The sequence below is a fragment of the Sminthopsis crassicaudata genome, chromosome 3 (assembly GCF_048593235.1).
Source record: "Sminthopsis crassicaudata isolate SCR6 chromosome 3, ASM4859323v1, whole genome shotgun sequence".
Taxonomy (NCBI): Eukaryota; Metazoa; Chordata; class Mammalia; order Dasyuromorphia; family Dasyuridae; genus Sminthopsis; species Sminthopsis crassicaudata.
In genome coordinates this window covers 579,639,651-579,664,504 of record NC_133619.1, presented here as the reverse complement: position 1 = coordinate 579,664,504, position 24,854 = coordinate 579,639,651, and the positions used below count along the sequence as shown (strand labels likewise).

Sequence of the window (24,854 nt, the reverse complement as noted above, 5' to 3'; positions counted from 1 at the left end):
TGGCACTGGCCTCCAAATATAAGACAGCAGGGGGAGGAAAAAGGAAAAGAAAATGTTAGAAATTGACAGTTGGTGAAAGTGTAAAGATTGAGAGATGGAGTGTAACTCAGAAAACAGCAAGGAGGTACACAGTATATAGAGTGGAAGATCATGAAGGATTTTAAAAGCAAATTGAAGATTTTGTATTTGACTCTCAGAAGTGATAAGAAGCCACTGAAGTTTATTGAATGGGAATGGGGGTGAGGGTTCAGTGACCTGGTTAGACTTTCTCTTTTAGGAAATTCAATTTGATAGAATAGATGGTCTAGAGTGGGAGAACTCTTGAGGTAGGACTAACCAACATAGTCCAGGCATAAAGTGATGAGGGCTTATATCAGGGTGGTGGCAGTGTTAGAGAAGAGGCATAGAGAAGGGATGTTTTGAAGGTAGAATTAAAAGAGCTTAGTAACAAATTGGCTGTGGGATGAGAGGCAGTAAAGAGTTGAGGATGATTGAGACTGGATGATTGGAAAGATTGTGGTACCTTCAGTAATAATGGAAGATTTCTGTGGGACATCCAATTCTACATATCTAATAGGCAAGTGTTGTTAAGAGAAAAGTTAGAGCTGGATAAATAATCTAGAATATTATCTTAGAAATGTTTGGATCTGTGACAGCTGATGAGGTCAATGTATGAAATAGAAAGAACTGAAGACCAGGACAGAGCCTTAGGAGTCCTAAGGATATCCTTAGCATAATCTTGGAAGACATCTTCTAGGATAAAATGAAGACTCCTTTATTTGGTATATAATTATCTGACTTCAGGCTATCTTTGTACACTTACTCCCTTCTGCAGCCTCTGATAAAAATTTACAAAGAGGTTAAGAAGGATAAGGATTAATTAGATTTGTCAATAGGTCATTGATAACTTTGGTAAGAGATGAGGTTGGAAGTCTGACTGGAGAGAATGAGAGGAAAGGAAATAGGGACATTTGTAGATGGTTTTCTCAGGGAGTTTAGACATGAAAGGAAAAAAAGATAGAGGCCTGATAAGTCATCAAAATAGATATAACAAATGAAGCTCTTTTGAGGATAAAGGCGGCATGAGTATGTTTATGGGCATTAGGGAAACAGTAGATAGGAGAGATTGAAGATAAGTGAGAATGTGAAGATAATGGAGGAGTAGCAGTTTGTTGGAGAAGATGAGACAATGGAATTACTTGAACATGTACAGGATTTACTTACATTGGCTTTTTTGAAAAAATGCTATATAAATGTAGTTAATTTTTTAACTATTATAACATGGAGTGCATTCAGAGGAGGGTGACAGAATCACAGGATTTACAATATAATAAATGTTTATCATGTCCTTACTATATGCAAAAGGCTTTTCTAACTCCTAAGGAAGATGCCAAATTACAAAAGATGCTGAATCCTCAAAAAGGATTAATACATAGTGAGCATAGTAAGGTAAATTGACAGGACAACAGTAAAAAATTGAATCCTATAAAATATGACCATTTGAAGGAGATACCTGCCCCCTACACTCCTTCTTGGCAAATATGTGGGACTGTGGGTGTAGAATATTTTTCAGTGCATTTTGTTATTTTTGTTGATTTGGGTATTTCTTCCCCCCCCCCCTTTTTTTTTTTTATTCTACATACATAGTACTAGTTCTCTGGGAGGTAGAGATATAATATTGGGAAATATAGTTATTATAAAAAGAAAATAGCAGTAAAAAAAATTTTTGTTTTTGGTAATTGGGGTAAAGTGATTTGCCCAGGGTCACACAGCTAGGAAGTGTTAAGTATCTGAGGCTGTATTTGAACTAAGTCCTTTTGACCCCAGAAATGGTACTCTATCCACTGACTGCCCCTAAAATTTATTTTAAAAAAATATTAGTGATGATTCTGCAATATAACTGTCAGATTACAACCTGGTAGACTATTAGAATGATATTGCCCTTAGCAGAGAAATAGAAATTTTGTAAAAGGAAGATGTTTGGGGAGAAATAGTATTGAAAGGGTTTTTTGTTTTGTTTTTTTTTGTTTTTTTTTTTTTGGGGGGGGGGGGAGTAACAATAAATCCTGTGTTAGTTATCCCTCTTCTTAACTTTCCTGTTTCCTTTAAAGTTCCTATCTTATAGGTACCCAAATTGGTAACCTTGGAGTCATCCTTGACTCTTCATTCGTAAACTGTGCTAGCCAGTCAGTTACCAAATTGACTTGTTAGTCTCTCTCTATATATTTCTCATTTCCATCTCCCTTTCTGTTCATGTAGCTATATTGTTGTTCAAAACCTCACCGCCTTTCTCCTAAACTATTAAAATAGCTTTCTAATAAGTCTTCCTGCCCATCTCCTCTCCAGTCCATCTTTCACACAGCTTCCAAAGGGCTGTTCTTAAAGCACACATATGATTGTCACTGCCCTGTTCAGGAATATCTAGTGACTCTCTGTTGCCTCTAAACCACAGACTCCTTTGTTTGTTTTTTTTAAAGCCCTTTTTACATTTGGCTTCAGACTGCTTTTTCAGACTCCCCACTATTGATAGGCGTCCACTCAGTTTCCAGTTCTTTGTTACTACTACAAACATTTTTGCACATGAGAGTCCTTTTGCCTCTTTTATGATCTCTGAGGTATAGACCTAGTAGTGACACTGCTGGATCAAAGAGTATGCACAGTTTTATAGCCCCTTGGACATAGTTCCAAATTACTCTCCAGAATAGTTGAATTATTTCAGAGCTACCAACAATGCATTAATGTCCCAGTTTTCCCATATTCCCGTCAACATTCATTGTTATCTTTTCCTGTCATCTTATACAATCTGAGAGGTATGAAGTAGAGTAATGGAGGAATAGTCTATTGGAGAAGATCAGACAGAATGGGATTACTTGGGCATATAGAGGGATTTACATTGGCTTTTATGAAAAAAAATGCATTTTATAGTCATAATTTGTGTATCTAATCAATAGTTATTTAGAGCATTTTTTTCATGTGACAGAAATGGCCTTAGTTTTTCTTTGTCTGAAAATCATCTGTTTATATATCCTTTGACCATTTATCAATAGGGGAATGGCTTGTATTCTAAATTTGGATCAATTCTCTAGATATTCTAGAAATGAGGCTTTTACAAACTGTACATACCCTTTAATCCAGCATTGTTACTACTGGGCTTATATCCCAAAGAGATCTTAAAGAAAGGAAAGGGACCTGTATGTGCAAGAATGTTTGTAGTAGCCCTCTTTGTAGTGGCCAGAAACTGGAAACTGAGTGGATGCCCATCAATTGGAGAATGGCTGAATAAACTGTGGTATATAAATGTTATGGAATATTATTGTTCTCTAAGAAATGACCAGCAGGATGATATCAGAGAGATCTGGAGAGAGTTACATGAACTGATGCTGAGTAAAATGAGCAGAACCAGGAGATTATTATATACTTCAATAACAATACTATATGATGATCAATTCTGATGGATGTGGCCCTCTTCAACAATGAGATGAACCAAATCAGTTCCAATAGAGCAGTAATGAATTGAACCAGCCACACCCAGCGAAAGAACTCTGGGAAATGAGTATGAACCACTACATAGAATTATTCCCAATCCCTCTTATTTTTGTCTGCCTGCATTTTTTATTTCCTTCACAGGTTAATTGTACACTATTTGAAAGTTCAATTCTTTTTGTGCAGCAAAATAACTGTATGGACATGTATACATATGTTGTATTTAACTTATACTTTAACATATTTAACATATATTAGTCTACCTGCCATCTGGGAGAGGGGATGGGAGGAAGAGAATTTTAGGGAAAAAATTGGAACAAAAGGTTTTGCAATTGTCAGTGTCAAAATTACCCATGCATATATCTTGTAAATAAAAAGCTATAGGGGCAGCTAGGTGGCGCAGTGGATAGAGCACCAGCTTTGAATTCAGGAGGACCCAAGTTCAAATGTGATCTCTGACACTTAACACTTCCTAGCTGTGTGACCCTGGGCAAGTCACTTAACCCCAGCCTCAGAAAAAAGGGGGAAAAATAAACAAAAAGCTATAATAAAATAAATAAATAAAGTAAAACAAATTTTAAAAATAAAAAGAAAGAAATGAGGCTTTTAACAGAAACATGGATAGTGAAAATTTTTCCCTCAGCTTTCTGCTTCTCTTGTAATCTTGGCTGCATTTGACTTTGTGCAAAACCTTTTAAATTTAATGTAATCAAAATTATTTGTTTTTCATTTTCTTCCCTTCTCCACACATCTTAGAGACAGACTATCTCTTCTAATTTACTTATAGTATCACCCTTTATGTGTACATCATGAACTTATTTCAACATAATCTTGGTATAAGGTGTTAGATGTTGGTGAATGCCTAGTTTCTGCCATACTGTTTTCCAGTTTTTCCCAGCAATTTTTGGCAGATAATGAGTTCTTATCCCAGAAGCCTGAGTCTTTAGGTATATCAAACACTAGATTACTGTAGTTGTTGACTATTGTCTCTTGTGAACCCAACCTATCCCATTGATCCACTATTCTGCTGTTTTGAATATTTTGGATCTAGTAGTTAGGCATCTTCCTTTGCATTTTTTTTCCATTAATTCATTTTAAATCCTTGACCTGTTCTTCCAGATGAATTTTTATATTTATATATATATATATTTTTAGCTCTGTAATTTCTTGGCAGTTTGGTTGATATGGCACTGAATAAGTAGATTAATTTAGGTAGAATTGTCATTTTTATTATTTTATATTATTGTCATTTTATTATATTAAGCCCATGAGTGCTTGATATTCTTCTAGTTGTTTAGATTTAATTTTATTTAGATATACAGTACTTTGTGAGATTAAGGTATATCTTTTGGAAAGAAACAGTTCTTGTCAAATTGAGAAGTTAATGAAGTTTCATGAAGGAAATAAAGGGTCATTTGAATTGAGGGTTTAGATTGAACAAGGAATCTAGCCACTGCAGTGCTTAGAGTCAGAACAACTCTTCTTCCTAAGTTCAAAAATGGTCTCAGATTTCTATTATCTGTGTGACCCTAAGCAAGTCACTTAACCCTGTTTGCTTTCATTTCCACATCTGTAAAATAAGCTGAAGAAGGAAATGGCAAACCATTCTAGTGTCTTTTTCAAGAAAACCCCACGAAGAGTGGAAAATAACCGAACAACAACTTGAATTTATTATTTAATAGTTATTTAAAGTCAAAAAGATGAATGGAAGGATTTTTCTAGATGCAGGTTACAGTGTGGAGGCTGGACAATAAGGGACTTAATTCTAAAATCATTCCAAACTAGGCTTCCCTTTGCTTTAGGTTGACCAGTGCCAGGAAGGTTCTCTCTGCAATAACAGGCTTTTTTCTTAGCTTTAAATATACTTGTTTTCAGGTCCTTTCCAGTACTAACATTCTACATTCTGTGTTCTGGGATCATTTCCAGCTATAATGTCCTATAATTTTAAATCTGTAGTGGCAGGATGGGATGCTTTCAATTTCCCCATTGCTCATCTAACGTATTTGTTTGGTTTTCAGAATCGAACATGCTCGGATGCACGCCAAGCACCGTGGCCACGAGGCCATGCATGCAGAGATGGTCCTTATCCTCATTGCCACCCTGGTAGTGGCACAGCTGCTTTTGGTGCAATGGAAACAGAGGCATCCCCGATCCTACAATGTAAGCCATTTTTCCTCCACTCCCTCTGTTCTTCCTAGACAACCATTGCATGCCTGTAGTACTGAGCCACTTCTCTTGAGCTCAGTGTGAACTCAATAACTCAAATACAGGCAACAGTTCCACAGAATATTGAAATCTTTAAATATATATGAATAGATGGGCAAGGTGTATCCAGTAATACCCTACCAGTTTTGAACTCAGCTTGTGATCACCATAAAGTAATCATTTCTCTAATACATTAAGCTTTAAGAAATGCTTTCCTTATAATTACCCCATGAAAAAAAGTCTGGCACACACATTGTATTCTCCTCATTTTACAGAAGAGATAACTAAGGTTCTTGAATAATTTAAGTGACTTACCCAAGGTCACATAGCTAAGGATGTGGAATAGCTGAGATTGAATCTAAGTCTCTTGACTCCAAATACAGGAAAACTATTGCACCAACCTCTATGACTAAGATTAGACTTTTTTAAAAAAAATTTTATTTAAGGTCTCTAAATAGTGAAAGTAGTCAAAATGATTAAAAAAAAAAAGATTTTTTTTTTTTCTTTTATGTAGTCATGAGTCCCTCCATTCCCATTCATACTATTAAATTTTGTGTGAAATCCCAATATGTGTAGATATCTGGTTTCTAAGTCCACAACCAATTAGGATCAGAAAATTCAGAGTGTGGGCTGAGGCTATAACGTGACACAGTAGAAAAAACACTGAACCCAGAATGAGAAGACTTAAATGAACATCTTGGGTATTTGTGACTTATTCCTTTTTAGCCTTAGATAAGCCATCGTAGCCCTCAGAAGAATTTGGTCTAGATGATCTATAACTTTGAATTACAGATGCTGTGATTTATACCCTAGAGATACATTAGCAATAGTAAGAAGTCATAATTAAGAGCTTGATAATGAGGGAAGAAATAGAAAATACATTTTAAAAATTGACATTAGAGCTAAAAAAAAATTTTGTAAAAGGAAGAGACTACTGCACTTAAAGTGTGAATTATTATTTTAAAGCCAGTAGCCTCATGACCTCTGAGAACTGGAGAAAATATCTTCACACATTTCAAAATCCCCTGGGGGAATCACTATTCTGTAAATTAATGTAGTAATTGGTATTCATAATTATAACCCTGAGTTCAGAAAAAGAGAAAAATATGACTAGTGCCTATTTTACTTAAGGTAATATCATTTAGAAAAGAAAGGTTGTTGTAGGATAATAATTGTAAAGCTCTTAGCACAGTGCCTGACACAAAGTAAGTGCTATATAAATGTTAGTTTTTGTTGATACTATTATCATTTTAGAGACCAGAAAGTAGAAACCCCATGAGATAGATTTGGTGTCAGTTTAAGGAATAATAACTTCTCAAAAATTAAAGCTGTCCAACATTCAAATAATTGACTTATTGAGGTAGTGTGATCCTTTTTACAAATGTTATTGCTCTGATTGGTTACCTTTGTTGGAGATGGCAGAGAAGATTCCTGCCTTAGATAATAACAGTAAGAACAATAATAAAAGCACTTTTCAACATTCTAAGGTTTGCAAAGCACTTTACAAATATTATTTCATTTAAATCCTTGTAACTCTAGAAGGAGTAGGTGTTATTATTAGAACTTTTATAAAGGAAAAGGCTGGGGCAGACAGATTATGTCACATAGAATCACATAGCTAGGGAATGTCTCAGACTAGATTTGAACTCAGATCTTATTGATTGATCCTAGTGCTTTCTTAAATGTACCATCTAGCTGACTCTTAAATGGGTAGAAAGTTAGACGACATAAACCTCTGGAGTCTTCTTTATGTTGAAAGCCAATACTGCCTAGTAGAGCATTGGAGTTGGAATTAGGAAAGAACTGAGTTTAAATCCTGGCCTCATAATTTCTGTATGAGTTCAGACAAATCACTTCATATTACTGAGCCTGTTTCTCATATAAAATGGAAGTAGAACAATATTTTACATTTATATTTACAAACACCTTACAGGTTGTTTAAGGAGGCATTTTGTATAGCATTATTACTATAGAAAATTATTATTTCAATTGTGAGTTGAACTAATAAGGCCCAATTTCATAACTTTTCTATTAGATAAAGTATGTTTGAAGAGAATAACAGATTGTCCAGCCCTGAAAACTGCTAGGATGATCTGTAAAGCTTGTCACTAAGCTTCCATCTAGCCAAATTTTGAGATTTGTTGATATGAACTATTTTTCTTGCTTAGATTTCCTATTTGTTTAAAACGTCTCCCTCTGGGCATTCCCCAATCAGTTCCCATAATCATGGTGAATTTAGAAACAGAGAATCATAGAATCCTAAGAAATTTTTAAAACATTTACCATAATTTCTGCTAGTATCTATTTCGAGGATTTTATGGAGTCAACATAAATCAAGTAAAATTTTGACAACAGACTATTCTGTTGCAGCCTTTGTTTCAGGAGAAGAGGGAATGTCAACTAAGCGTAATATTTCTCTATCATTTGGGTTAAAAATGTCTTACTTCGTTCAGTTCTCAACTTTCAGATACTCTTTGGAGAAAGTAATTAATATTTTCTGAAGATAATTATTCATTGGGAGCTCTGTTAAAGATCCATGGAAGAGAATTAGACTTCCCATTTGCTTAAAATATCCCCTTTCAGGCACTCACTAACTATTCCCCATCATTATAAATTCAGAAAGAGGATCATAGAATCCTAAGAGTAAGAAGGAATTTTTGTTTATTTATTTGTTTTTAAATACATTTTTATTAATGTCATTTGTTTCCTTTTTTCTATATAATTTTTCATAGTATATCTTCCTCTTTTCTCAGAAAAATATCCCATATCACAAATATTTTCTACACACACACACACACACAAAACATAAAGAAGAGGGAAAACTCATCATAATTGATCAACATATTGAAAAAGTCCAAAAATCTATGCAGTGTACACTTGTTGATCTTCTACCTCTACAAAGGGGTAGAGTGGAGATGTTTTCTTATAGCCACACTTTCAGATATTTGTGTCTTTATCCATTTGCATTGTGGCAGTCATTGTATATAATGTTTTCTTGGTTCTGTTTACTTTAGTTGATATAGATCTTTCCAAGCTTTTCTGTATTCATTATGTAAAACATTTCTTCCAGCAGTCATTTTCCATTTGATGGGTATCTACTTTTTCCCCCTAATTTCTTGATGTCAGAAAAATTGTTTCTGTAAGTATTTTGGTGTATATATAGACTGTGTAGGAAGGAATTTTAAATGTCCTTACATCTCTCCTGATATAGAAATCACTTTTATAATCTCCCATTCACCTTTGCTTGAGTATTTCTGGTAATAGGGTATTCATTACATCATGAAGCAACTCCTCAAAAGCTATTGGCATCTAATGAAATTCTTTATAAGGAAGGCAAGAGAGTCCAAATGAAAATGTGGAGCAGTGTCCTGCATGAACCTCCCTTTGTATCAATTTTCATTCTTTCTTCAGTGAGTTTAATACTGTCTATTCTTTTGTTCTATTAGGAACATTGGGAAAAGTAATAAGGCGATAGTCTCCAAATAGGAGATGTCATTATTTGTTGCCAAAGTTATTGTTCTTCTGATTTCTTGTTACTCTCAGGAAAGAGTAGCTAAATCTTCCAGTGATTCCCCCCCCCCAAGGTAATTGGGGTTAAGTGACTTGCCCAGGATCACGCAGCTAGGACATGTAAAATGTCTGAGGCCAGATTTGAACTCAGGTCCTTCTGACTTCAGGGCTGATGCTCTAACCAGTGATGTTTTTTAAAATAGCAAGGATATATCAATGTTGTTGTTCAGTCATTTTTCAGTCCTGTCTGACTTTGTGACTACTTTTTTGAATGCTCTCTTATCAAAGATACTAGAATGATTTGTCATTTCTTTACCTCTTTTTACAGATGAAGAAACTGAGGGAAACAGGAGTAAGTGACTTGGGTCACTCAGCTGGTTGAGGGTATGAGGTCAGATTTTAACTTTAAAAAAAAAAAAGTGAGTCTTACTGACTCTAGGCCCACTATTCTATCCACTCTACCACCCTAATAGCTTAAATATACATCAATACAAAATTATAATAAACATATCAAGGATTTCCTTAGAATCACAGGGTCTTAAAAAGGATCTAAAGGTAACTGTAACTGGTAGCTCAGCTGGGATCCCTCGTAAAAATCACTTTCAAGTGGTTATCTATCCTTTGACTGTAGATCTTTATGTACTTTTGGAGTCTTCCTCTCAATAAATTCTACTCCTTATTGTATCTAATTTTCTCTCTCTCTGTCTTTGTTTGTCTGTCTCCCTTCCCCTCCCCACATACCGTTCTTCTCCCTCCCTGACTTCTCAACAACTAAATTCACTGCCAAGCAGATTGCTATAGAAAATCCTAAGTGAAGGAGGAATCTAGACAGCAGGGCATTATAGCTAGAATATCTTCTACAATTCCCCCCAACAAATGGCTATCCAGACCTATATCCATGTAAAATCAATTAACAATCATTAAGTGACAACTATCTGTTAAATTTAGAGCCAGAATTGATCTTAGAAGTGATCTGCTCTAAACCTTTCATTTTACATATGAGGAACAGGTTCAGTCAAGTTGTGATTTGTTCTTGGTCATAGATATACTTGTAGACACCTGTCTAATGATTTGGAATTCCTTATCTCCAAAAGCAATCTATTCTACTCTTGGATTACTTTTGTTCAGAAGTTCTCTATTTCTAATTGAAATTTTCTTCCCTCTAACTTTTTACCCATTGATCCAAGTTCTGCCCCCGGGACCAAATAAAACAAGTCTAATCCTTCTCCCACATACATTACAGTCTTTCACAATTGTATCTTTTGGTACTAAAGACAGCAGAGTATAATAGAAAGCACACTGTGTTTGCAATCAGATTCTGGGCTTCCTCACCACCTGTTTGCTGTGTGACTTAAAAATAAGTATGTCTTTTCTTCTCTTTGAGCCAGTTTCTTCATCTTTTAAGTAAAAAGGATAATTTTTCTCTTACCTCCCTCACAGAGTTTTGGGAGACTCAAGTGAGAAAAGTAATAAGGAATGTGCTTGTAAATTGTAAAGCACTTTATAAATCTAAGCAGCTCTATAAATCTATGCACCTGTATGTTCATTTGTTACCACCAGATGTCAGAAGAGATTGAGGTTCTGAGTCCATTAGCAGCAGTGCTAGCTTATAGTTATGCTCTTTAGTAAAACTTCTGAAATGAGGTTAAGTTAAGCAATGGTAAATAATTCAGAAAAAAACTTTCTAAGCAAAGAAAATAGAGAAAATCCTCAGATGAGTTGGAATAGACCAGAGAGGTCATTTTGTCATGGGATCATAGCTCTATGGCTGGAAGAAACTTTGGAGCCCATCTAATCCAATCCCCTCATTTTTATGGGTAAAGAACCAGAATCCCTGGGAGTGACCCCAGGGTCACAGAGGCAGCAAATTGGAATTTTGGGATTCAAACCAAAGACCTCTGATTCCAAAGCTAGCTCTCTTTTTTTAATGGTTATTAAGGAAGTTCCTTGAACTTGTGTTTTTGAGTTGCCATATTTTCTAGAAACACTGGACCCAGAGCATGAAGAACCAACTACATTATATCAATGTGTATAATGTCAAGGACAATTCCCATTCACCCCTCCCTTTTTCCTCACCCCCACTGACATAATTTGTTGTTTGTATCACAAGTTGGATGCCCTGCATGCCCTGGGGAAGCAAGACAAGTGTCAGCCATTCTATGCCAGGATGGGAAAATGCAGGTGTAGCTGGGGGCTTTTGTAGATAAGTGGATCTTGTCTTCATAGCCTAGGGGTCCCCAAGAAAAAAAAATGCTGCTTTTGATATTCCCTTATTCTTCCTCTTGGGAATTTTATCCTTTTTGCTATCATTACTGTACCTGTCCTTCCTATATCCCACCCCTTCCTTCGTGTTTTCTCTTCTTCTTTTTGTTGTACTACCATAAATATGCATGTGGACTCTTTAGGTTATACATGTATGTTCATTTCTCTTGAGGTAAACCTGGTTTTCACATAAATCTCATGACATTGTTGATATTTTCCATCTTCTTCTCCCACCTTTGCCTATTAAATTCTTACTTTGTTAATAACTTATTACACTTGAAGGTTTACAGAATGCTTTACTTTCATTATTATATCACTAGATCTTTACAACCCTGTGAGAGAGGTACTACAATCAATCTCTCAACAAGCTTTTATTAAAAATATTGTAGTAACCCTGATGGTCAGAGGAAATGGTGGTGTTTAGGCCTAGCTATCACCTGACTTCATGCTAGTATTTTTGATTTTTATCTCCTACATACAGATCTTAACATATGTGCCATTTAGCAGATCACTTCAGTCTTTCTAACATTGTTCACATTCTACCACAAATCTCAGAATGTCTCTTCATATAATTGAGACCGTGCTTGTACTCCTTAAATGTCATCTGTGCCAGTACAAAAGCTGTTAGTAACATTATCTTTTCCACTCATAATGTAATCCACCTCCTTGTTTGTCTCCATGCCTTCACACTATCTCTCAAGCATAAAATATTATTACTAATATGATGTTAACTGTTTACATTCATTGTTCTTAGAGTTACCATTAATTTTAATTATTCTACGAGTGTGGTGGTTCATGGAGCCATATGACATCACCTGGAGAATATTGGGGTTTAAAAGATGGGTTTGCAGCAGAGAATAGCTTGGAGTTATTCAGAGTATTGCATAATTACCCAAATGCTACCCAGTATAGACAAATACACTTGCTCCATTTGGGGTCTAAGTTGTTGTCCTTTAGTTTTTTGTCCAGTATAGATACACTAAATGGCTATGTCAGTGAGCCACCAAGCCAACTGCATGTCAAAATCTAGGTAATATAAATTCTTTAATTTTTAATTTAATTTAATGTTTTTCCCCAGTTATATTCAATTTTTTTTTTTTTTTTTTTTTTTTTTTAACATTTGATTTAAAAATTTTTGAGCCCTGGATTCTCTTCCTTATCCCCACCCACAATTGAGAAACCATATGTGAAGTTGTGGATAACATTTCCATAAAAGTAAAGTTGTGAAAGAAAACAGATCTCCCACCCTAATGAATATAAAAACCTCAAGAAAAGTAAAGAGAGAGGTAGCTACATGGCGCAGTGGATAGAGCACCAGCCTTGAATTCAGGAGGACCCGAGTTCAAATTTGGTCTCAGACACTTTAATACTTCCTAGCTATGTGACCCTGGGCAAGTCATTTAACCCCAGTCTCAGAAAAAAAAAAAGAAAAGAAAAGTAAAGAGAGAGAGCCCTTCGTTCTGTATTCATGCACAATCATTTCTTTCTCTGGATATGGATAGACTTTTTCCTCAGAAGTCCTTCTGAGTAATTGTAGATGATTGTGCTCTGTTGAGCACAGCAAAGACATTCACAGTGGTCATCTCATTGCTATTGCTTTGTGTACAGTACATTACACTTTGCTTGAGTTCACAGAGGACTTTCCGTTTTTTTGTTTGTTTAAGAGCAAGCTGTTCATCATTTCCCATAGAACAATAATATTCAATCACAAACACATATCACAATTTATTGAGCCATTCCTCAATTGATGAGCAGCCCCTCAACTTCCAGTTTTTTTGCCCTTAATATTTTTTGTTCATATACTTCATTTTCCTTCTCTTCTCAACCCCCCCCCCCCTTACCCCCCCCTCCCGGCAATCTCTTTTGGTATTCATGCTTAGTAATGGTGTTGCTTGGTCAAAGGATATGTGTGAATTTATAGCCCTTTGGGCACATATCATATCTTTTGATTATTTATCAATTGGGGCATGGCTCCTTTTTCTTTCTTTATTAAAGCTTTTTATTTTTCAAAACATATGCATGGACAATTCTTTAACATTAATGTTATGATTCTTACAAGCTATTAAGACAGTGGAATTGATAGACAATTATCTAATTTAGCATGGTTCATAGTATGATTGATCTGATCCTACAAGGAGATGTTATGGGCCAGAACTTGAAACAAGGTACTAAGTAGAATTGAGGAGACAATGATTAAATCTATTTTAGTGTTGATTTAATCCTACAACAAATAATGGTTTCCTAGTGGTGTAATGATTGGAGTATACTCAGTGTACAGCATATAAGCAAGGAACTCTCACAAGACCATAATTTTAAAATTATTTCTCCTGGATTAATTTTCCAGGTCAGTTTTTCCAATGAGATATTTCTTTCTCTCTCTCTCTTTTTTTCCCCTCTTTTTATTTTTATTTTGGTTTTGTTGTGTTGTATCTTGATTTCTCAAAAAGTCATTATCTTTTATTTGCTCACTTCTATTTTTTAATTATTTTCCTCAGGGAGCTTTTGTACCTTCTTCCTCAATTGGCCAATTTGGCTTTTTAGGGCATTCTCCATATTAGTTTTTTCTATTTCCTTTTGCATCACTCAATTTTTTTCCTAATTTTTCCTCTATCTCTCTTATGTAAGTTATCAAAATCCCTTTGGAGCTTTTCCATGGTCTGAGCCCAATTCTTATTTTTCTTGGAAGATTTACTCGAAGGAGCTTTCACTTTGTTATCTTCTGAGTGTGTTTTGATCCTCCTTGACATCACAATAATTTTCAGTGGTTAGAAACATTTGTTTTGTTTTCTGTTTATTTTTCTAGTCTGTAACTCTGCTTTTATCTCTTTGTTAAAGTTGGTTCTATTTCTGGGGTGGAGGGTGCATTGTCCCAAGCTCCAGGAGTTTTTGCAGCTTTTTTCAGAAATCCTTCTAGGAATCTCATCCCAAGACCTCTTTTTTGCCCTGGAGCTGTAGATCTAGTGTGCTAAAACAGAGTCCTGCTTTGCTGAGCTGGTACCACCAGAGTTGAGGTTGAGATTGGGGCCTGTGTTGGCATGGCCTGCACTGAGACTGCACCTTGGATTCCCACCTTGGTGCCACAGACCCTATCCACTGATCTTCTGAGTCCTCCCTAGTGTCCCCAGGCTGAGAGGTCCAGAAACCACCAGCATTGCTGCAGAGATTCCTTTTTGCTGGTGGTGAGGTGGGAGGGAGTGGGGGGGGGCGGGTAGGAGCAGCCCCATCTGGGGCTGTCTGGTGCAGCCTGCATTGGGATTGTGTCCTAGGCTCCCTGGTCCACAGACTTTTTATGCTGAGCCTACAAGTGCCCTTTGGTCCAGTCTCTGGACTGAGAAATCTGGAAGTCACCGGTATTGTTGCAGATCCAGAAGTTGGGCTGGGGCCTGCACCTGTACACCTGCACCAGGACTGCATGCTAAGTCCCTGGTGTCACAGACCTTTTCTGCTATCCTTCTAAGTTGTCTTCAGTTGAAAAATGTTCTACTATATTTTTTGGGGTGTTCTGATGTCCCAAAATTTGTTTAAAGTCATTATTTAAAGGAATTTGGAGCAGTTTGGGGAGAGGTTGGGCAAGTTCCTTCCTTTACTCCTCCATTTGGCTCTACCTCAGCAATATGGTATCTTCATCCATTTTCTTTTCCCTTCACAAATTGGTAGTTTGATGTCTTTGGAACCTGTACATCTCATTGGGCTTTAGGGTTTGGGGACTTCATGTAATCTACACAATGTTTTTTACAAGCAGCATCATCTTGAGAATTTTACTGTCCCATAAGGAATCTTTCTTCCTTTTGTACTCTGAGCAGGACATCTTCTTTGACATATGTACTTTTGGTGCCCATATAGCTTCCTGTTTTATACCTGGTGTAAATCTAGAGGATCACTTAGCAGAGCTATTTCTTTGATTACATCTTGTAAGGAATTTTGTAAAATTTAAAATATTCATACGAGATACCTTGTCTGAGGAGAGTCTTAAAGATTTCATTGTATTTTAATTAAATTAGCTTTTTTTAATCTGTAAAAAACCATAGCAGAATCTTTTATGCCTATACTTCAGTTTACTTTTTATAGAAAGATATCCTTGATAAATTCATACACCATTCTCATCAAGATTTGACGAGAAGCATTATGCTAAGAGTGCCTGCATAGAATGCTGGATTTGGAGTCACAAATACTTAAATTCAAATTCTGCTTCTGACTTAACACTGTGATCCTGGGCAAGTTAAAAGATTTTACATTAACTTACTTTAATAAAGTATCATTTTAACAATTTCAGAATAAGTTTCCTTCCATATATATTTTTGAAAAATGATTTTGATGATTTATATTTTTTATATCACCATAGTATTCCCTGTATCTCTTTCGCTCCCTGAGAGCCAATCCTTATAACAAATAATATCTTTCTGAATGTATTTATTCAAGTCTAGTGGCTCTTTCCAACATAGTTGTTTTATGTGTCATTTCCATTTTCTTATGTAATAAATCAGGACTGATATGGTAGAGTCAGAACCTTGGAAGTTCTGTTGTCATTACAATTTTATATATGTAGATGTATGTATGTATATATATCATTAAAAACACTGGAAAATTTATTCTACCTTATGTCTGTTGTCTTTTCATTTGTTTTTTCTTTTAGAAATGATCTGACTTGATCATAGTTCATACCAAACACTAGCTGCTACTGAATAAGAAGATACTTTTCATAATCTGCTATTTTTTTCCTTCTCAGGTTTTTTCCTTTCTTTTTAGATCCAATTTTTCTTGTGCTGCAAGATAACTGTACAAATATGTATACATATATTGGATTTAACATATATTTTAACATGTATTAGATTACCTGCCATCTAGGGGAGGGGATGGGAGGAAGAAGGGAAAAGTTTGGAACAGAAAGTTTTGCAAGGGCCAGTGTTGAAAAATTACCCATCCATATCATATGTTTTATAAATAAAAAGATTTTTTTAAATGAAAAAATAAATAAAAACAATCTTTTGCTATCCTCTTCTGTAATATTTTGCAAATGAATTTATACTTTAAGAGGATATTGCCCATGGTTCTTTTTCTGTCTGTGCTTGGCAGGAATAATTAGGTTTGTTTTTTTTGTTGTTGTTGTTTTTTTGGTCTCTTAGAGACCCCATTATATTAACTATTTCTTTAAGAAATGGCAATAATCAGTTTTTTAAAAATCAGATAATTTACTAAAGCCAAACTCTGTGTTAGATGCTGGTGATAACCAGGGCAAAAATGAACTTATCAGGAAAGACAAATGTACATATATAATTATATACAAAATAAATACAAAATGATTTTGTAGAGAGTACTCTACTGGGGAAGACAAATAGGGGAGGCCCCTACAGGAGGTATTGCTTGATATGAACTTTGAACAAAGCTAAAGATTCTGGGAGGTGGAAATGTGAAAGGAGTACAGGCATGAGGAATTGCATACAAAAGTAGAAAGGGGGAAATGCAGCTTTTGTGAGGAACATCTAGAAAGTCAGCTTGGCTTAGAGAATAGGAAAGAGACAATAATATTATAAATCTGAAAAGGCAGTTTTGAGCTAGATGGTAAAGGATTTTAAGAGCCAAACAATAGTTTGTTTGATCCTATTAGTAATAGAAAGACTATTTGAATAGGGTAATGAAATTAGAAATACTGCTGTGGTAGCTGTGTAAAGAATAGATTAAGGCAGAGGTAAGGCAAAGAGACCATTTGGAGAGATGATGAGGGATTGAATTAGGGTAGTTGTGGTATAAATTGAAAGAAGAGAACAAATGCAAGTGATACGAACTTAGACTTAGCAAGACTTGATAAATGATTGGATATAGGAGGAGACAGAGAACAAGGAGTAGAAGAAGACTCCAATATTGCCAATCTGGGAGACTAGAAGGAAGGATGTTCCTTCAATAGAATTAGAGAAATTTGGAAGAAGTGTAGGGATTAGAATATGGTTTTTCTGGAAATGTTGAGTTTGAGATGCTCATGACATACCCCAGAGTTTGAAGTACTTAACAAGCAGATGGTGTTGTGGAACTGGTTACCTCCCTCTTTATTACTGCTTCCTGCCTTCCCTGGCTTGCTGTAAAACGAACCCAAAATCTCACCTTCTACAGGAAGTCTTTCCCAGTCACCCTTAATGCTAGTGCCTTCTCTTTGTTGCTTATTTCCTGTTTATCTTGTCTATAGCTTATTTGTACTTTGCACATTGCCTTTTCCTTAGACAGTGAACTCATTGAGAGCAAGTTAAATGTTTTTTACCTTTCTATGTGTTCTTGGTACTTAGCACAGAGTAGCATGTAGCAGGTATCTAATGCTTGTCAGCAGATTCTGAGATATAATACCTACATTAATAAACAAAGTTTTCTTTCTGTTAAGATGGCCACTTATTTTGTGTGATGTTTGGTCCCTCCTGATTTTTTTGAAGAAAGTATTTTTGTTGTACAGCCATATACAGCATGTATTTCTGAATAATCTGTAAGCTTGAGGGACCTTTTTTTATCCTTACCATACTTTTTATACTTTTACCCATCCTCACCTCAACCCATCTTGACATTGAAGTTATTTACTATTTAGGCATGGAGAATCTTATAAATTTTTTAGAATTTCTACTCATCTTTTAAGATCCAACTTACAACAACTTTCTCCATAATATTTTACTTATTTGCTCCCTGATTCTTCTCACCAGTATTTCTCATCGAATACTTTGTCTATCTTTCCCTCAAATATTTAACCTTTTATATTTTTATGTCATTTGTGTCATTTTTCCTTTTAATTTTGCCTGCCATGTGGACAGAGGTTATATATTAGTCAAACTGTTTAATTTCCCCAGTATCTAACATAATGAATGTTTTGCACACAGTTGATTCTTAATAAATAATGATGAAGAGAGGTGATAATTATACAAGAGCTTTCTAACACAAAACACTTTATGTAAGCTATTGTTATTGTGTTTGTATTTCAGATGGTGACCCTCTTTCAGATGTGGGTTGTCCCCCTCTATTTCACAGTGAAGTTACACTGGTGGAGGTTCCTGGTGATCTGGGTCCTGTTCTCTACTGTTACCGCCTTTGTTACTTTTCGAGCCACTCGCAAACCTTTGGTGCAGACAACTCCAAGGTGAGAATTGCGGCAGGGAAAAGAGGAAAGGGTTGGATTATAGAATCTTGAACTCTAGAGACAGCCTTATCTAGAATCCCACCCTATTCTTCACCATTTCCTTATTTGTCTTCCTATATCCCTCCACTGATGTATAGTCATTTGCTGAGCAGAATTCACTTCACTGCCTTATAAAGTATGATGGGATACTTTAGCTCTCTAAAAGACTGCTCATTGTAGCGTAGACTTCCCAGAGATCCTGCTACCCTGCAAATTGGTTCCTGCTGGGCATTTTATCATTAGAAGTTCATTTCAAGTTTGTAAACTTTGTTATCAAGTAGAATGACTCATCTTCAAAGTGAAGTGGTTGGACTAGTTGTTCAGACATGAGATTGGATTTTCTTCAGGTAGAAGTGAAGTGGACGAATAATGATTTTCCATTACTGTAGAATTGCAAGATGAGTTTGAATAATCATTTGTAAAATTTGTTTAAAAGGAACACCTTTTCACCTATGAATTGGACCAGATGGAATTCAAAATCTGCAGAAACCAGAAAGAGAATTCTATCCTACATCTGATTTTTACTTACAGGGAGGAACTAGTTTCTGGAATAGAAATTAGTTCCTTTTGACACTAACTATTCCCTCTTAAAGTTTGTGATAATGATAGGAAAAAAAATGAATGTTTAAAAAAGAGTAATAATAAGAGAGTGAGAAAGAGGAGCCTAGGATAATTTGCCTATCTCCTAGATTTTGGAAAAGCAGATTTCAGAAGTTTGAGAGAAAGGAAAAGTGGTTTCCATGTACTAAAATTCTGCAAAGGAAGTCAATTCAGGAGGTATGGAAGGCCCTCCAGAAGGAAGGTCTGTAGCCACAAGGGGAAATAATTCTGATTTAGAGGAAAAATGGGAGTTATGGGAAGAGACTGATAAGGATTCTTACCTCTCTCTCTCTATTTATAAAATGTGCAGAAAATAAAATGTATGGCAGATAGCAGAGTAAATGTAAAAATAATGTTAAAATACCTGAGTCAAAGCTCAAAATGAGTTGAAATGGACAAGAAAGGCTAAAAACAAATTTATATGGTATTTGTATTTTTTTAAAAGCTGTATTAGGACTAGCACTGATTGAGACAATGATAATTGATGACAGAGAGAAGATAATGTTTATTATTTATAAGCTTCTTACATTGACCACTACCAGCAATTCAGCTGCTTTTGAGCTTGTAGTTAATATTGTAAACTATAACACTGAAAAAAATAAAACATCTTCCCAAAGTGCAAGAGGGTACAACTATGTATTGCTCTCAGAATGTTAACTTGCTCCACCCCTACTATTCTTTCTCATACCCCAAGACTTCTACATTCCCCTGTCCCTAATTTCAACTTATTTTGGTGCCTAATCTAATAAAATAACAGTAGTCTGTTAATTGCTGAATTAGATGGTCTATTCTCAGTCTCCTTTTCTAGATCATCCTTGTCATATCCCCTAGCCTGTGCCTTCTTCTCTCTATATATCCTCTTGGTTACCTGACCCACTCCTATGGATCCATAACTATTACCTATAAACATATGACATGCTGTGTATGTCTGTATGTAAGTTCAGCTTTCAGGCAAGAAGGGAAATGATTACTTCTTAAGGTTCACAGGGCTTTTTATCTCACAGGTTTGAGGAAAAAATTGTTTTAACTTTAAGATGCAAAGTGAAAAGTATTTTGATTACCATCATTTCCTGAAATTGTCTACAATAAAAATTTTGTTTATATGACCTTACCACATTTTGTTTCAATCTGATTTTTCTCTGGTTGTGGCCCTTTGACCCATCCTCACGTTTCTATCCCTCCTCTTATAGGCAACAACACACATCTTAGCAAGCTCAGGCTCTGATCTGAATGCTTTATTTGGAAGCTTTATTCTCTCTTTTAACTTCTGAATAGTCCCTGTTTCTCAATGTTGGCAAGTTTGGGGGCTTATTTCCAATTCTTTTCACCTCCAAGCTAAAACATGACTAGAGTGCCATAAAGAGCAAAAACTGGAAAGGTTCTTATAGGATAATAACCTGACAGATACCTGAGCAAAAATCCTCTCTATGACATCCCTAGTGAGTAGTTAGGAAGCTTCTTCTTGAAGACTACTAGTGGTACAAAAACCAACTTCCCTTTGAGCAACCCCATTGTACTCAGGGACAGCTCTAATTGTTAAGAACTTTTCCCTCTACTTAGTCTAAATTTTTCCTTTGCAGTTTCTACCTATTGGTCTAGTCCTGCCTGACAATCCTTCATATAATTAGCAAGAATTAACATCTGTCCCCCAATCTCTTTTCTAGCATAACATTGCTTAATTCCTTCATAGACCTTTTATGTCATAGTCTTCCTTTCACCTATCCTAGTTAGTTTTTTCTGCATCTGTTCGAGCTAGCCAGTCGCCTTCCCACAATGTGATTTTCAGCACTGAACACAATGTTCTATGTGGTCCTCCTTGATCAGCTTTCCTCCTTGTGTCCTCTCATCTTGAGTGCCAATTGCTTCTGCAAAACTTTGTATACATTTAAAACGCTTTTATAAATTTGTTTTTATTTACTCTCAAAGTCAGCCTTTGTAGTAGGAAACTCAAGGAGTGTTATCCCTGTTTGATAGGTGGGAAACTGAAGCTCAGAAAGATGAAACAGAAAAAAGCACAAGGATTTGTGAAGAGCCCACTGTGTGCCAGACACTGTACTAAGGACTTTACAAGTATCTTATTTGATCTTCCCAACAATTCTTTGAGATAGGTGCTATTATTATCTCCGTTTTACAGATGAGAAAACAGAGGCACAGAGGTTAATTGAATTGCATACGATTACATGGAGCTAGTGAAGGGAGGAAGGAAACAAACATTTAAGCCCCTCTTAGCTGCTGGATATTCTACAAATAGTTTCTCATTGGAGCCTTGCAACTATCTTGTGAGGTAAGTGCCAACTTCAGGTCTGGCACTCTATGCGCTATAGGGCCACCTACCTGTCACACTTATCCAATACCATCTTGTTACCCAACAGAGCTGGTTTTTTAATTGTTTTCTTGAATTATAACCCATGTGTTTTGTTCACTGTAAATTACAGGCCTTTCTCTGAAAATATGCTTTTTGTTTTGTTTTTTTTAATTTGCTAAAAACTAAGTTATTTTCTTTTGCTTTTAAGTAATTAACTTGATATCCCATAGTTCCCTGGCAGCAGCATCTTGTTTTGGGGTCATTATGCCAATTATTACTTAAATTTACTTCAGTCCCTTAACTTTCATAGTGGTTTAACATATTTGTTTATTTTTAAGAGTCTCAAAGCTGAGACCCTGGTCCAACCACCCACCTAGTGTAGGAATCTTCCCAATAGTTTCCTTCAGATGTTTTTCTAGTCTTTGCTTCATCATTTCCAGTAAAAGGGAACTTAAAAACTGCCCATTCCATTTTGGGATATTGTCCATTTTAATTGTGGGAAAAGTGTCTGTCTCAAAATACAGAGGAGTTTACCCTGTCTTATAGTTTAAGATTAAATTTACATTTTTGACTTCCATGTTGCACTATTGACAAATTGATCTTGTCATTCATTAAAATCCTCAAGAGCTGTTTTTTGGCCATGTCTTGCCCATTCTATATTTGAGCAATTGATTTTTAATCTAAGTGCAGGATTTTATATTTATTATCATGAAACTTCATGTTCTTGTATTTTGGTCCGTAATTTTAGCCTATCAAATCTTTTAGGTTTTTGAATCTACTTTCCAATACTTTCCCCACCTTCCAATTTTGTGTCATCCATACAATTGAGAAGTGATACCATCAGCATTTCTGTTCAGATTGTTGATGAGAAAAATTGAGAAATGTTTGAAGAGGCTTCCACACCTTCAAACTGACATCAGTTAGTCTATTCCAGTTTTTCTGCTAGTTAAAAGTTCCTCTAGTTTTATATCCCAAATCTCCCCATGTTTTTCACAAGAATATTGTGAGTTCTGGTGTCATAAAAAAGGCTTGTGCCTAAAGGAAGAAGCTTGCCAGTTCAAGTCCTGGCTAGGCCTGTTATTAGATGTGTGGCTTGCATTCTCTCCCATAAAATCCTATCGAGTTTAATTCTATGTCATGATTTTCCCCCCTGATCTAGCATTCTTACCACCTCTTTATATGAAGTAAATAACTCCTAACACACCACATATCCCCTAAAGGCACAGTGTCTTGCACATAGGGTGCTCAGTAAATGCTGTGGGGGGGTGGAGGGATGGAGCTGATAATTTGAGAAGTGCCTTTTCTTGGGTTAAGAAGCTATTTAATAGAAGAGAAGCAATCTGGGCTATTTGGCCCACAGTATCAACCTTGTCTTTATTCTCTTCTTACACTTGAATAATATATGATCCCAGATTTTGAGATTGAGACCCTAAGATCCCCATGTTTCTGACAAATGAGCATGACTTGAGCTTCCTCAGGTAGGGCCTCCATCTTTTTTATCCCTTGCTTATTCTTTTTTTGTGGGCAGTGTTTTCAGGTCATTCTGTCTCCTTTTACTTCCCTTGTTTCCTCTGCCACCCACCTCTTCCTCCTCAAAAAGAAAAAAAAAGTCACCAGCCTCTTTTCTGGGTTGTGACCATAAGGTCACAATCCTACATCATTAACAACAGCTGCCATACACTCTAGACTAGCCATTTAGGGTGCTGTAATTTGTACTGTGGAGTGTAGAAGGGATAGACAGCAAAATGGATTGGCAAAGTTACCAGTGTACAACATAAGATTATTATGAGACAAATCCCTTGGTCTTGTATCTTTCTATCCAGTCTTTTGAACTCAGCCCTTCTTTCATCACACCAACTTCCTACTTGTGTAAGATGCCTGTTTTCCTCTTCATTGCACCCTATTTTTGTTTTGTTTTTATCTTTCACCTACTCCAATGATTTCTTGGTTGCCAGGGAAATGGATATCCCTTCCCTCTGATTCTCTTGGCTTTTGCTAGAGTGCATGTAAAACTTTTGGATAACTATTTTGATAGAATCATAAGAAACCATTAAGAGAAGCTCAGAATATAGGAAACCTATTCCGTCCCACTTTTTTTTTTTTTTTTTTTTAAATAAGGCTTTCTAAAGAGTTTGTTCACAGCAACACTATGGGCAGGGTTATGCTAGTATTTTTAATTCAGTTTTTCAAGGTAAAAGGTAGGGAGCAATGACTTATCCATCTAGCAAGAATCTAATCTGTATCCATACACAGATGATTTTCTGACTCCCAATACCACTACTCTTTCCTTTATATCACACAACTTCATGCCTGAATTTAAACTTGGATCCAAGGCATGTAATCTCACTGCTGAACGTTCTGGTCTTCGAAAAAATCCATAAGGGTTATGATAGAATTCTCCAAATTTTCTTCATTAAGAAACAGCCCTAGGGATAGGGAGACTTTGAAGCTAACCTCAGGGTCCCCAACAGAACAGTATGGATTGTAATGGTAGGGCCTGTTTCACTATATTACCAAAGTTCAGAGGAAAAGAGAATGGTTCCGTGGAAAGAATGAATTGGCCTTGGTACCCAATAGTTCTTGCTGTTCCAGATGGCAGAGACCTGCCCCTTTACATTTAAAAGGGGAAATTATCTTCTTCCTTGGGCAAGACCCAACTAACTTAAGGAAAGTAAACTCCAGAATTCAGAGTTTCATCTGTGTGAGGACTGAGCAACCCTGCCACTTCTTCAGGATAATCAAACATTTCTAAAGTAGGTTATCTTAGGACTTTAGTGTTAGTTGACTTTGGGAAGAAAATTGGAAGAGACCTGAGAACTTGATTGTATTAATCTTTCCCCTTCTCCATGTTTTCTTTCTAGGCTGGTTTATAAGTGGTTCTTATTAATATACAAAATCAGCTATGCCACTGGAATTGTTGGCTACATGGCTGTGATGTTCACCCTCTTTGGGATTAACTTGTTATTCAGGTAAGTAAATGTCCACTGTGTATTTTACTTTAGTTCCTGGGTAGGGGGAAGGATGATTGTGGCCTTATTTTCTAAGGGGTTCCCAGTTGATTTGGGTGTTTATTCATTTACTCAGCAAACATTTATTAAGTGCTAACTTGCTTAAAAGCACTGCACTAAGAGCTTAGCCTCAAGTAAGTTTGCATTTGAGACCTTGGGTGTGGTAAAAAGGAACCTGCTCTAGAGCTAGGAGAAATGATTCTCTGACTTAAGTTGATTTGCATGATGTCCCGGAGTCTTAATTATTTCACTTTAAAAGGGGAGAATGAAGTTTTCCTATCATATAGAGATATTTTGAAGGTCTTGGGGCAAGTAGGTGGCGCAGTGAGTAGAG

General features: G+C 36.0%; 1 protein-coding gene across 2 annotated transcripts in view; it reads left to right on the top strand.

Moving 5' to 3' along the window:
* The window catches only part of RNF121 (ring finger protein 121), a 121,500-nt gene that overhangs the window by 63,818 nt on the left and 32,828 nt on the right, over positions 1-24,854 (top strand). For both annotated transcript variants that reach the window (XM_074304939.1, XM_074304938.1), the window contains 3 exons: positions 5,502-5,643; positions 18,414-18,568; positions 24,374-24,481. In XM_074304939.1, the coding sequence (XP_074161040.1) occupies positions 5,518-5,643; positions 18,414-18,568; positions 24,374-24,481 (389 nt within the window). In that variant the 5' untranslated portion in view covers positions 5,502-5,517. The remainder of the gene's footprint in view (positions 1-5,501; positions 5,644-18,413; positions 18,569-24,373; positions 24,482-24,854) is intronic.